General features: G+C 44.3%; 1 protein-coding gene across 1 annotated transcript in view; it reads left to right on the top strand.

The window, feature by feature from the left end:
* Positions 1-8,642, top strand: part of Sspn (sarcospan) — a 35,719-nt gene extending 27,077 nt beyond the window's left edge. The window contains exon 3 of the mRNA XM_008849008.3: positions 6,278-8,642. Within this exon, the coding sequence (XP_008847230.1) occupies positions 6,278-6,643 (366 nt within the window). The 3' untranslated portion in view covers positions 6,644-8,642. The remainder of the gene's footprint in view (positions 1-6,277) is intronic.
* Positions 8,643-13,635: the final 4,993 nt, after the last annotated feature.

The raw sequence follows: 13,635 nt of genomic DNA, 5'->3' as shown, positions 1-13,635 counted from the left end.
CAGGCCAACAAATGTTTTAGGAGGGCATTCGTCCAGACCCCAAGGCAATGCTAGCCCTTTTTAAGTCTTAATTTCCATGAGCTGGGTTGGCCTAGAGCATATGAATTGTGCCCTATAATGCCCATAAAAGGAATGTCGAACAATTATCAGTTCAACAAAACACTTGGCCAGGGAAAGGTGTCTCTCAGTGCCTGCCTTCGTATTTGGGGTTATTTGGAATATTTCAATAATGAAACAATCTAGGCATATTTCCCCTTGTAGGTGGGAGCACTGACACAGAGAAGGCACATTGCATGCATCCAGGGGGCCTTGCCAATAGTCTGTGGGAAGTGACTGGGTTCTGCATGGCTTGGCAAGTATGTGTGTCTTTCATTTGTATGAATTTATAAAAAGCAACATGTTCGCATACTTTAATAAATCACACTGGGGCTGGAGAGATGGCTCAGCGGTTAAGAGCATTGGCTGCTCTTGTAGAGGACCCAGCACCCACTTGGCAGCTAACAATCATCTGTAACTCCAGTTCCAGGGGATCCATTTTCCCAACACTGACCTCTGCAGGCATTGTACAGCACAGGTGCACTTATATACCTGCAGGCAATACCTCATACACATAAATTTTTTTCCTAAAAATCATGCTATAGCCGGACGTGGTGGCGCATGCCTGTAGTCCCAGCACTTGGGAGGCAGAGGCAGGCGGATCTCTGTGAGTTCAAGGCCAGCCTGGTCTACATAGTGAGTTCCAGGACAGCTGGGGCTACAGGGAGACCCTGTTTCAAACAAACAAACTAACAAACAAACAAGCTGCAATGAGGAAAAAAAAAAAATCATGCTATAGAAAATAAGTTAATGGAGTAAAATAGTTCAGATTACATTGATTTTTTTAAAAAGAGCTGGTCACAGCCTTGTGTGGTGACTCACATCTGTGATGCCGGCGCCCAAAAAGCTGGGACAGGAGAATCTCCACAGGTTCCAGGCCAGCATGGGCTACAGGGTGAGACCTTGTTTTAAAACAAACAAGCAAACAAACAAACAAAAAAAAGAGAAACAAAGAAACAACCATGAATAAACAATAACAAAAAGCTCGCTGTACTGAACGTGTGGCATAATTCCACAGGATGACAATGTGTTACCGCACATAGGAAACTACCTGAGTGGTGGACTTAGAGCATACGTTTGCAGTGTTTTCTATAGGTCTGAGATATTTTCCTACACTCAGACACAACTTCTCTAATTAATGAAGTAATGCTATTTTTACTTGCTAAGAACTGGAATTTGGGTGCATATGCAACCATTTGGGAAATTCACTTTTTTGGTCCAAGGACTTGATTTAACAAGAAAACCAAAGAGAGCAGTTGTGAGTTCATGCTTTTTTCTTTTCTTTTCTCTCTCTTTCTTCCTTTTTCTTTCTTTCTTTTTTTTCCCCCCCTGAGTTTGCCTAAATGACAAGGCTTGGTGGTAAGAATAGGAAAAAGAAAGTTGAAAACCTGGTAGGAAATACCTGCTAAATTTGCAGGAGATTGATGTAAACACACCCTAACTTAGATTTCCATCTGTTTAGGTCAAGCATGCTCACTTCCTCTTTCCCCACTTCCTCCTTCACATCCATATCTCAGGAAACAGCAGGGGCAAAGCCTCCCTTCCAGAGACCTCCCCCCGCCAGGCACCTCAACTTGCACCTTAAAAACAAGACAAGTGGGAAAGGAAAAAAAAGTGACGCCCAGTGTCAGGCAGCACAGAGCCTCCCCAGGACCTCATTAGCTCTCGCTCTCCTTCACCCATGACAAACACTGACAGACACCGAGGCACTTTTTCTTCCCCTGAGGTGACCTCAGCAAGGCGGCTGCCAGCTACAATGCCCTCTATGGCCTCTTCAGTCCAAGGAAGGCTTCAGCTGGGCTCCAGAAGGGCACAGCCGGTGTCCCCCGCGCTCCCACCGCCTTTCAGGAAGAATGACAAGGGGTTCACAAGCTTGTCACCTGCACAGCTGCATTTTAGCGTCTCCCCACCCATAGGCACAATGGCCTCAGCTTTTTAATGAGAATTTATTTTCTCTTACTGAGCACCCAGATAGCTAGGGCAAGCCATCAGTCTATGATGACAGCCGTCTTGTACACGCACACACACACACACACACACACACACCATGCACACAAAGGCATACACACAGAGTCATACACACTCATATACACACTCACACACACAGAGGCGTACACACATGGCAGATATACACACAGAGACTTACACACACACGATGATTGTCTTATAGACTGTATAGGCACACACAGGCATATATATACACACCGAGAAACACACACTCCATGATTGTCCTGCACATACACACACAGACACACACAAACATACACAACCAAGCATATACATATAGAGACATATACACACATGACGATTATCTTGCATATACATACTATATATATATACACAAAAAACACACAAAGCATACACACGCACATATAGGCACTCACACAGACATACACACACACAAGGCATACACACAGGTATACATACACAGACACAGGCACACCCAGTTTGTTCTTAGGGTAGGCCCTGGAGACTACCAACAGTTCCCTGCTTTCTCCCTGGCCTCTGTCTTAGCCTAGACGGTTGCTGCAACCCTGCCCCCATCCTTTGGGGTGGCCCCGCCTTCTTGGGCTCTCTTGCATTGGCTGAAATGTGTCAGGGTCATGTGCCTGTGGACACCTTGCAGGCACATCCCTTGCAGCTTGCTAGCAACACAAGTGCCTTACTATTCAGACCGCAGGAGGGAGATCATTAAATCCAAACAGGCCCCCGCCCCCAAATCCTCTGACTGGGAAAGTCACAGCCAGATTCCAATTAGAGCAGGGCCGGGTGCAAGCAGCAGCCAGATTGGATATGCGTGGGACCTCCTGGGGATGCTCTGCGCTTACTCCTGTGAACTCTGGCCCCCTGAGCTGAGATCCTCAAAGTCACCACACATGCCTTCATTGATAGTTTATTCCTGCCGTGAAGGCGAAACAAGACACTTGATTTTAAATTATGGATTCTAACACAGGAGCGTGTTGCCGTCAGACAGCTTTAAAACCACGAAGGGAGGTGCTGTGCTATGGCAGATGTAGCCCAAAGGTGCAGGACCTGGTGTGTCACTGTGACTTAGGATGCATCTGACTGAGTGTCACTAGCTGGAGTCGTGCACTCAGGTCAGTTTGATGTGTGGGGGCTGAGAGGAGCCATTTCTCCTCTGTCTTCGGTATGCCGACTTCTAGCATGTTTAAGGAGCAAGGTCGAACCCCAGCAGTCACTGTGTCTGTGTAGGTGTCTCCATCTCAAGCAGAGTCTGGGTTGTCCCTCCCACATGAGAGGAAACCAGACAGACAGCAGAGTTCTTTCTCGAGGGTTCCTGGAAACAGATGCTTTCTCCTGAGCCGGGTCAGCTCACAAATAACCAACTAGGGCTCCCGTGTGCCCAGCCCTTTGTGGATACCAACTCTTGACCCTGGTAATGATCCTATGAAGTCATCACCCCAGATTTATGGGTAAAGAAACACTGGTTAGAGCTGGAGAGAAGGCCCAGTGGCTAAGAGCACTGACCGCTCTTGCAGAGGACTGGGGTTTGATTCCCAGCACCCAATGACAATAATCACCTGGAACTCCAGTTCCAGGGGATCCAATGCACTCTTCTGGCCCCCTAGCACTGCATGACACAGGTGCACTTGCATACATGTAGACAATACACTCATACAAATAATATAAAATAAAAATATTTTTTAAAATTTAAAATCATATTTTGTCTGCATGCATGTTTGTGTATGTGTGTTACTGCGTATGTGTGTGGGGGTGAGAGAACATCTTGTGGAAGTCTATTCTCTCTTTCAACCATGTGAATCTGGAGATTGAACTTAGGTCACCAGGCTTGGAGACAGGTGCCTTTATCTGCTGAGCCACTCAGCCAGTCCCCAACTAACTTCCTTCCTTCCTTCCTTCCTTCCTTCCTTCCTTCCTTCCTTCCTTCCTACCTACCAGGTTGGTCTTCATCTCACAGAGATCCACCTGCTTCTGTCTCTGAGTGCTGGGATTAAAAACTAGCATCACCATGTCCGGCTTTTAAAAAAAAAAAATCAGGTTCTCATCATCTCAAGCTGGTCTCCAACTTGCTAGGTGGCCCAGGATGATGTGCCACCACACCCAGCTACAGCCCTATTTTTTTAATTTAATTTTTTAATTAATTTATTTTTATTTTATGTATATGAGTGTATTACCTGCATCTGTGTAAGTGAACCTATGTCATGCAGTGCCCACAGAGGACAGAAGAGGTCATCAGATCCCTAGAACTGGAGTTATAGACAGTTGTTAGCTGCCATGTGGGTGCTGGGTTTCGAACCCAGGTCTGCTATAAGAACAATCAGTGCTCTTAATTGCTGAGCCATCCCTTCAGGCCCAGCCCTCTTTTAAAAATAAACAAAATACTCATTATTAATAAATAGACTCCTTCCCCCGTGTTTTATAGATAGCTACTGTTTAAGGACATGTATGCATACATATGTATTTGAGCACATGTGTGCAATGGCAGGATACGTTGAGGATGGGAGCATAGAAACACAGTTACAAGATATATTTGTTAATACCCAAAAAAAAAAAGTGAAGAAAATGCCACTTGGGGCCATCCTAAGCAGGTGACTGTTCAGAGTGAGATGAGCATCGTGATGTGGGTCCTTCCTGCTGGTGGTCACGATGTTCCAAAGTTCCCAGAGCAAATAGTTCCCAGCTCTCTGCTGCACTGGAAATACAGCTTCCATGAGCACGCGCGCGCACACACACACACACACACACACACACACACTCACATACGTAAGCACAACCAGCCCAAACTAGCTCTCAGCACCAAGAGTTTAAATTTACTCACCAAAATAAATAAATAAATACATAAATTCAATCACCAAGCTTGAATATTTTAGAACAATCCAGAATATTTCAAATATTCAATCCCATTAGCCTCATGCAGTAAGGTCATATTTTAAAGTCTAAACACTCCTTTTTTTGCATAAACTATAGTCACTGAATGTTCTGAGGGGCAGGAGCAACACACTGCTTTCAATACCACAAACTAAAAAACCCCTTCGTAAGTTATATAATGCCACTTTGTACTAATCTGGTTCCTTCCCTTCAAGGAACCCTAAACATGTCAAAGACAAATGATCTTTGTTGTGTTTCTAAGATACGAGATGTTTCGGCTGGGTGTGATGGGACCTGCCTGAAATCCCAACACTTCACAAGTGGAGGCAGGAATCCAAAGGCCACCCTTGGCCGCTCACCATAACTCCTCCTTATAAGGAACAACGTTTGGTCATACGGCAACATAAATCTTCCCCTACAAACTGTGGCCACTGCTTCCCAAGTCTGTGGAACCGACCTTCACCTCAACAGGTGTGAATCTGGTCACACAAACATTTCTTGTACTATACAACAGTTTCATTATAGTTCAGTCAATACCCACAACGTTGGGTCACAATATTCCAGATGTTTCAGTAAGCTAAATCAGTGAATTCTGTAGACATCCCACAGTTCCTTCTGAGTCAGAAATTTAACCAGCTGTTTCCAATCCAGAGCTAACATGTAGGCGGGGTCACCAACTTCCAAGGCCATCATTTATTTTTTTCTCCCAGCAGCCTCTTGCTTGAGGCTCCTGACATTTATGAGTGAAGTGTTTGCGGCTGAACCTGTGTTATTAGTTGAACAACTAATGATCATTTTGACCAACACGGCGTTTGCTTTATGGAAACGTGTTCTTTCCAGTCTTGTTTCCATTTCTGATCATCCATTCTTGATTAAAAAATAAGCATAATGTATCGTCCAGGATAGATTTGGCATTCACTTAAACCACTTATTGTATATACACATAAGTATCCCACAATCAGGCAGTCTGTACAATCCATGACAGGAGACAATGTCTGTATGGCAAACCGTTTAAGGTGGGCACACACCTATAATTCCAGCACTTGAGTGTTGGAGGAAGGAGGGTCAGGAATTCAAAGTCATCCTCAGCTACATATCAAATTTGAGATCAGCCTGGGCTACATGAGACCCTGTCCCAGAAATCAGTCAGCCCATTCATCAGTTAGCCAATCAATCGACATGAAGTAATATCCATGTTTTGGGCACTATGTTTTGGGAAGAGATGGCCCTTCCATCAGAGGGTTTGTTGAGAGAGAAAGAGGAGTGTTTATTAATTAGCTTTGCATCTGGCTGTTTCTTTGTAACTGAAAGGCTTTCTTCTCTCTTGTAGCTGTCCTATTTCCTGCTGAGTGCCCTCAGCCTGATGGTCTGTGTGCTGGCCGTGGCCTTCGCTGCTCATCACTATTCGCTGCTCGAACAGTTTACCTGCGAGACCTCGCTTGACTCCTGCCGGTGCAAACTGCCCTCCTCAGAGCCGCTCAGCAGGACCTTTGTTTACAGGGATGTGACCGACTGTAGCAGCGTCACTGGGACATTCAAACTGTTCTTAATCATCCAGATGGTGCTAAACTTGGTCTGCGGCCTTGTGTGTTTGCTGGCCTGTTTTGTGATGTGGAAACACAGGTACCAGGTCTTTTATGTGGGTGTCAGGCTGTGCTCCCTAATGACTTCTGAAGGTCAGCAGCAAAGGGTCTGACAGCCTTGCTCAGAGGTGAGAGACGGCACACCAACTAGCTGAAGTGAAAAACACACAACTTTTTTTAAAAAGGCAAACTTTGGACAACAAATGCTTATTCATTCTCTAAATGAGTATTTTTATATTTTTGAGAAAAGAAAAGAACATTTCTTTGAGTCTCTATTTTATTTTTTAATTCTTGGGAGGATGGGGCTAGATCAATAGCTAAGCAGTTAAGAGCACACACTCCACATAGAGGACTCGGGTTCTAGCACCCACATCGGGAAACTCACAACCTTCTGTGACACCAGCTCCAGGGGACTCAAATGCCCACACACAGATAGATACACATATACATAATTTTAAAAATATACTTTAAATTTTTAAAAAAGGACCGGGTGTGGTGGCGCACACCTTTAATTCCAAATCTTGTGAGAAACAGGATCCAAGTTGATATAAGGACATTAAGACTGAAAAGAACTCCAAGCGGAAAGAATGACGAGGTCTGTCACTGAAGCCTGGAGCTTATTCCCATCTCTCATTTTACCCATGATATACCCAGCTTGCTCTCCTGTCTGTCCAGTGTGGTGCTCTGAACTGGCTGCAGGCCCTCCTTCTAGACTCTGTGGACCGCCAGCCCCTCCCATTTCCCACCGTTACCACAGGCATCTGGGAGAAAGACGTCGCAGAAACGCTGGATCTCTGTTGAATGTTTTTACTTTCCCCAGTAGAGGTGTCTTCAAGGCATGAAATAGCTTTAAAAATCATAGTGGAAAGGGAACCAAACACCTGGCTGGTGCAGCCCTCTAGTTGCCTCGGCCCGGCTCCCCAACTGGGCCCTGTGCGGCAGCCAGAATGATTGTCTGCTTGGCCGTCATTGAAAGGCAGTGCGACAGAATTCCTAATGATGGAGCAGGTTTAAAAATAATTACATTATGCTTCTATTCTATCATCTAAAACAAATCATTAAGACTAATTTCCACCTAATTGTTCATTATAATTATGCTCAGAAGTCTACTTAATGAGCTATGGTTATACTGAGACAGTGCTGTTGGTGTTAAGAAAAATTACGCTCACAAGAGGAGACACGTAAAGATCCACATTCCTGGAAGCCAAGCCTTACCAAAAAAAATTTTAATTAATACTCAGTTTTAAAACACTTTTAAAAGGAAAAACAAGGGGCTGGAGAGATGGCTCAGTGGTTAAGAGCACTGGCTGCTCTTGCAGAGGACCCAGGTTCAGTTCTCAGCCAGCAACTGTCCTGTAACTCTAGTTCCAGGGGAGCCAATGCCCTCTCCTGACCTCCGCTGATATTGCATGACACGGGTGCACTTACACACATGCAGGCAATGCACTCATACACATGAAATTCAAATAAGTTTTTAAAAGGGAAAAACAAGAGCATTTGTCAGAGGCAATGTTATACTAATAGCACATTGTGGCCTGTTGAAAGGGATCGTCCTCGACAGCTAAGCACCTTTGAGGGGGTCTGGGTTCTGTGGCAAGTTCTGTCAGACTTGGATTTGAGGTGCCATCTTGTTACTGATGTGTATGCACAGTTGACGTAGAGACTCAGAATGTCTTGAAGTCCTTATTTGGACAATATGTCTATGGACTTAGAGGGGAGTTTTTAGTTTTGTTTTATCTGTAACCAACTAGGATTTAAGACACAAGTACCTTGGTATGGTGGGTTTTGTTGTTACTGTTATTACCAAATTCATAAGAGTATCTAAATGTTTTAAGAAAGGAGCTCAAAATGGAATTTCTCTCTTAGTAGGTGTGCTTAAAAGCTGAAGATCAAGATAACAGTTCAGCCCAGTGTGCTGTCCAAGTTGACTGTCCATGTACTTTCCCAATCACAAAATTCTTCCCAGAGGAAAGCATACTCTTGTTTGCCCCTGAAGCTGGATGGAGGGTCTATCAGTGGTGATAATGGTACTATTTCTTCGTGATACAAATACCCAAATTAAAAGGAAAATGTTCGGACAGTAAGCTCGAGGATTATAACTGTCTGTTATGTCCTCCAGAAAAAAACATCCAATTAACAGATGTTAAAACCTTCTGTGTTCTGACTTGCTTTAAATTTGGCCTTCCTGCCTGTTAGCTCAGGTGAGAAGGCCCATAAGGGAGTTTAGTGGATAAAACCCCATAGCAGGACTGATCACAGGCAAAAGTTGCATGGACATAACACCAGGCCTCTTGACACCCCGAAAACTCCTTTGTGATTGTTGAGACTAACCAGCTCGGGCTGGAGAGATAGCTTAGTGGCAAAGTGCTTACCACACAAGCATGAGTTCAACCCCTAGAACCCACCTAAAGAAGCCAGGTATGGTGACATGTGTTTGGAATCTCAGCATTGAGAGAAGAAGGAGATGAAGATGGCCAATCCCTGAAGCTTCTGGGAAGCCAGATTTAACCTCCTCAGTGAGCTCCAGGACTTGGTAATACGAGACCTCTGTCTCAAAGAGAAAAACCAAGGCAGGCACAGTGGCACACCTTTAATCCCAGAACTCAGGAGGCAGAGGCAGGTAGATCTCTGTGAGATCGAGGCCAGCCTGGTCTACATAGTGGGTTCCAGGATAGCTGGGGCTACAGGGAGACCCTGTATCAAACAAACAAACCAAAACAACAAAGCAGCCCCAAAAAGAAAGAAAAGTGAATGAGTCCTAATGAACAACAGGTTGACCTCTGGCCCAGCCATGCATGCACACACACACACACACACACACACACATGCACACACACATGCATACACATACAGATGCACATGTATGAACATGTACACACAAAGAATAACCAAATTCACAATGACTTGTGATAGTTTTCTACAGAAAGAAGATAGAGAATCTGGATGCTGTAGACTGTCCTTTTAAAAGGAAGGTTATTGTACCATTAGCCACTACTCTGCGTCAGGTACCCCAGATGTATACCTGAAGACCTATCACAACTTTTTATAGCAAACTCTACGGATTTTTATATGAAGAATTAAGATTCTCCACATCCTTACGGTGCTCTCCACTTTACAAATGATTCACAGGGTCTTTGAAAAACTAGAATAGCTTCAGCCTGTAGGTTTTTTTTCCTAAATAACGCAAGCACACAAGAGTTGACATGGAACTAAACTTAAAATATTGTGTCTTTATGCCACGGGGATTTTACTATTATGTGATTAAATTATTCTTAAATCCCCAAAGAGAGAAAACACTGTAAGTGAACAGAAGGAACGCAGCAAAATAAAAGCATGCTTTGCTACGAGCTCACTGTGTATTGATACGTGTAAGAATTGTGCTGCATGAATAACGAACTGCTTCGGGCTGGATTTGAAGTATTTTGATGTTATGTTTTGCAAATATTGACGTTGCAGTAGGGGCAACAGAAAAAGAGCAGACACACAGCTTCCCACTTAGCAGAATGTTACACTGAAAATCTGACAAGGAGCCAGGATGGCGACTGTGTCCTAAACCGTATGAAACAGCAGGGTTTGTGCGGTCCTCCTCCCCAGCTCCTACAGGAGAATTAAAGGAATCCAGACTGGAAAGAAGAGAAGCAGCCGGGACTTGGCAGTACTTGAAATAGGAGGACTACAGCAGGCTGGATGTACAGACTGTAAGGAGCCCACGCAACAGGTTCCGTGCCTTCACGTGACCGACATCTGTGCCTCCCACGCTCTGTCCAAATCGGTGTAGGCAGCACCTTGGAGCCATGCCTGAAACATAGCTACTGCAAAGCCCAGACACTGTAGTCAAGCAACAATCCGCACGGTTTTTTGGTTTGAGAGCTTACATATTCTCTTCTGGGGGCCTTCCAGAGTGGTCTGGTAGCGGGATTCCATGCTATATATATTTTCTGTTTGTAGCCAAGACATGATGATCTTTAAATAGTCTTGTTCTTGCTGTCTTATGTGCAGAATATCTGGAATATGTGTATGAAATTGTAGTAAAGATTGTCCAAAGGATATTTGGGAGGACGACTGTGGAATGGTTACTGAAAGACAAATCAAATAAACTTAAAAGCTGCCCTGCCAAACGAGTCATCTGCAAACATGAAATGTACCTGGATGTTTTCTAGTGATTTTCTGTGAACTGTTGGTACATGGCTATACATTTTGTAAATATGCTGTCAGGCTTTGCTCTGGCACAAAAGCTTCTTACTGTGGTTTTAAATGCACACTGTAAGTTCAGAATAGCCGATGGCCATGCATGCCAACTCAGGGTGCAGGGCTTAGTGGTTTAGTCACCGGAATGAATACCTTGATTTATTTCTTTTAATATTCTAGTCTTTTGCTTTCTCAAATGATCATTATCCCTTTCAAAGTCATCGATCTGTTGCAGTTTAGTCCTCCTGACCTTGAACGAATCAGAAGAGGAAGTCGTTTCTATACATTTGAAGTGGTTGATTTTAAGGGGGAGTTGTGTAATGCATATTTTCTTTATTAATAAACTTCATAACCCTTGAAGAAATGTTGTTGAAGTATGCTTCAAAGTGACTGTAAGGAGCTGGACAGATGGCTCAGCAGTTAAGAGCACTTGCTGCTCTTGCCGAGGAGTCCCAGCACCCACATGACAGCTAACAATAGTAACTCCAGTTCCAGGGGATCTGACACCCTCTTCTGGCCTATGTGGGCACAAGACATGCATGTGGTATACATACATGTACGTGAACACTCATACACATAAATATGAATCTACCTTTAAGTGACTGGTGCACGTGAACTGGTGTATGTAAAATCTGTCAGGTTCGTGTTTACTTCAAAGGCCTGGCTTAGGAGCCGGAGATCATCATGTTAAGTGAAGTAAGCCAGACTCAGAAAGACAGTGTTTTCTTTCATATGTGAAACCTAGAGTTAAAATTGGTGTGTGTGGTGTGTGTGTGTGTGTGTGTGTGAGAGAGATGAAACTAAGAAAAGGAAAGAGGATCATAGAGGAGATGAGGTGGGGGTGGAGGGCAACAAAATCCATGTGACCTGGAAGCAGGGGCCATAGAGGACAGGGTGGTGGGGGGAAGAGGACAGAGGCGGGATAGAGGGGGGGACACAGGGGGGAACGGGGGACAGAGGAGGACAGAGGGGGGACAGAGAGATGGGGTCAAAGAGATGGGGGAGAGGGGGACAGAGAGACGGGGACAGAGAGCCAGGGACAGAGGGGGGGACAGAGGGGGAGGGGTACAGGGGCTAGTGGTAGTGGGGAAGGAGATGAGTAAGAACAGAATATATAGATGAAAATTCCAAGATGAAATCATTGTTTGTGTGCTAACTTAAAGAATTAATTTTAAAAAAAGTTAGGGGCTGGAGAGATGGCTGAGAAGTTAAGAGCACTGACTGCTCTTGCAGAGGACCTGGGTTCAATTTCCAGTACTCACATGGTGGTTAAGAACCGTCCTTAGCTCCAGTTCCAGGGGACACCCTCTTCTGACCTCTGCAGCATTGCACGACACAGGTGCACTCACACACATGCAGGCAATACACTCATACACATAAAATAAAAATAATAAATAAAATATTTTTTAAAAGAATTAATAAAAAAAACTTTAAAGGAATGGAAAAAAAAAAAACCCTGGCTTGGTAACAGACAAGAACCAATGTCAGTATGACTCCCTTTTCCCAGGTTATAATTTGTCCCCAGGCAGAGAGTGAGTTGAGAAAATCTTTGGAGAAGTATTTGGAATGCTGTCTTAATTTCTATCAATCAATGTCAAATAAAGCTGGGCCTTAAGACTGGGGCCACACATCACACCATAGTCTACAATCACACATATGTCCATATGTGCATACATACGTACATGCACGTGATGGTCTTTTCCTCTTCATAGCTGAATACAAGGCCCCCCTCTTCCCAGCTCTGAGGCAATGAACTCTTGGTTATCCTGTAAGTTTCTTTTGTTGTTAGGAAAGCTTGTAGACTGCCCAGGGCAAGAAACACATAAGGATTCGCATTCTACGCTGGATTTCCTTCTGTGTTAAGAGCCCAGGGTTACAAGTCTGACTGCTATTGATTAGCTGTAATGTTGGCCAAGCCATTTGGTTCTTACTTTTCCAAGCCATTTGGTATGTAAAACAGAGAAAAATGGAAGTTGCCTCATAGCGTCATGGGGGAGTTTGATGAAATAGCCTTTGCAGAAAGACTGATGAGGGGCCTTCTTGCATGGGGACCTCCTCCTGTAAATGGTTGACGTGGCCTATGACATATCTCATGGACATAGCACCTGCCTGCCCCACATGAGACTACATTCAGTAAACCAGACAGGGTCTCAAAGGGGCCCCCATGGGCGTTCTGCTTTTAAAACACAGTAGCACCAATCCTTAGTGTCAGACAGGGAGCGCACAGACTGACGAGTGGCCTGGACCCTTGCGTGTTGCTTTCTGTGGATTGTACGGTTCTTCCCCCAGCCTGAGACATTTCTGTTTTTCATCTAACTTCTGATTTAATATGATGGAAACATGCTTAAGCCCAAGTTGTTTATTTATTTGTTGCCATGCTAGAGATTAAACCCATGGCCTTGCACGTGCAGGCAAGTGCTCTATCCGTGGGCTGTATCTCAAGTCCTTTATCTGTTTTTAGTTTAAGATAGGGATTCATTTAATTGCCCAGATAGCCTTGAACTCACTGTGTAGCCCAGGCTGGCCTTGAACTTCCTATCAGCCTGTTTCAAACTTTTGAGTTATACCTTCACCATCAGGCCTGCTTAACCCAAACTTTTAAAAACAAATCTTTTATTTATGTATTTACTTATTTATATGTATTGGTGCATATGTTTGTGTGTTATGCATGCATAACACATGCATGTGTGCATGTGTGTAAAGGTCAGAGGTTAATCGCATGTGTCTACTTCTGTCAACTCTCCACCTTAGTTTTTGAAACAGGGTCTCTCCCTAAACTTGGGGCTCATAGTTCCTGCTAGACTGGCTGGCCAGTGAGCCCCAATAGCCCACCTGTCTCCATCTTGCCTTTTCCTCTGCCAGGGCTGGGGTTACAGGTATGTATACCACACATGGCTTTTACATAGGTGCTGAGGCT

Source organism: Nannospalax galili, unplaced genomic scaffold, assembly GCF_000622305.1.
Source record: "Nannospalax galili isolate Female #2095 unplaced genomic scaffold, S.galili_v1.0 scaffold103, whole genome shotgun sequence".
In the NCBI taxonomy this organism is placed as follows: Eukaryota; Metazoa; Chordata; class Mammalia; order Rodentia; family Spalacidae; genus Nannospalax; species Nannospalax galili.
Note: the sequence above shows the minus strand (reverse complement) of the source record. Positions and strands in the feature narration are given on the sequence as shown.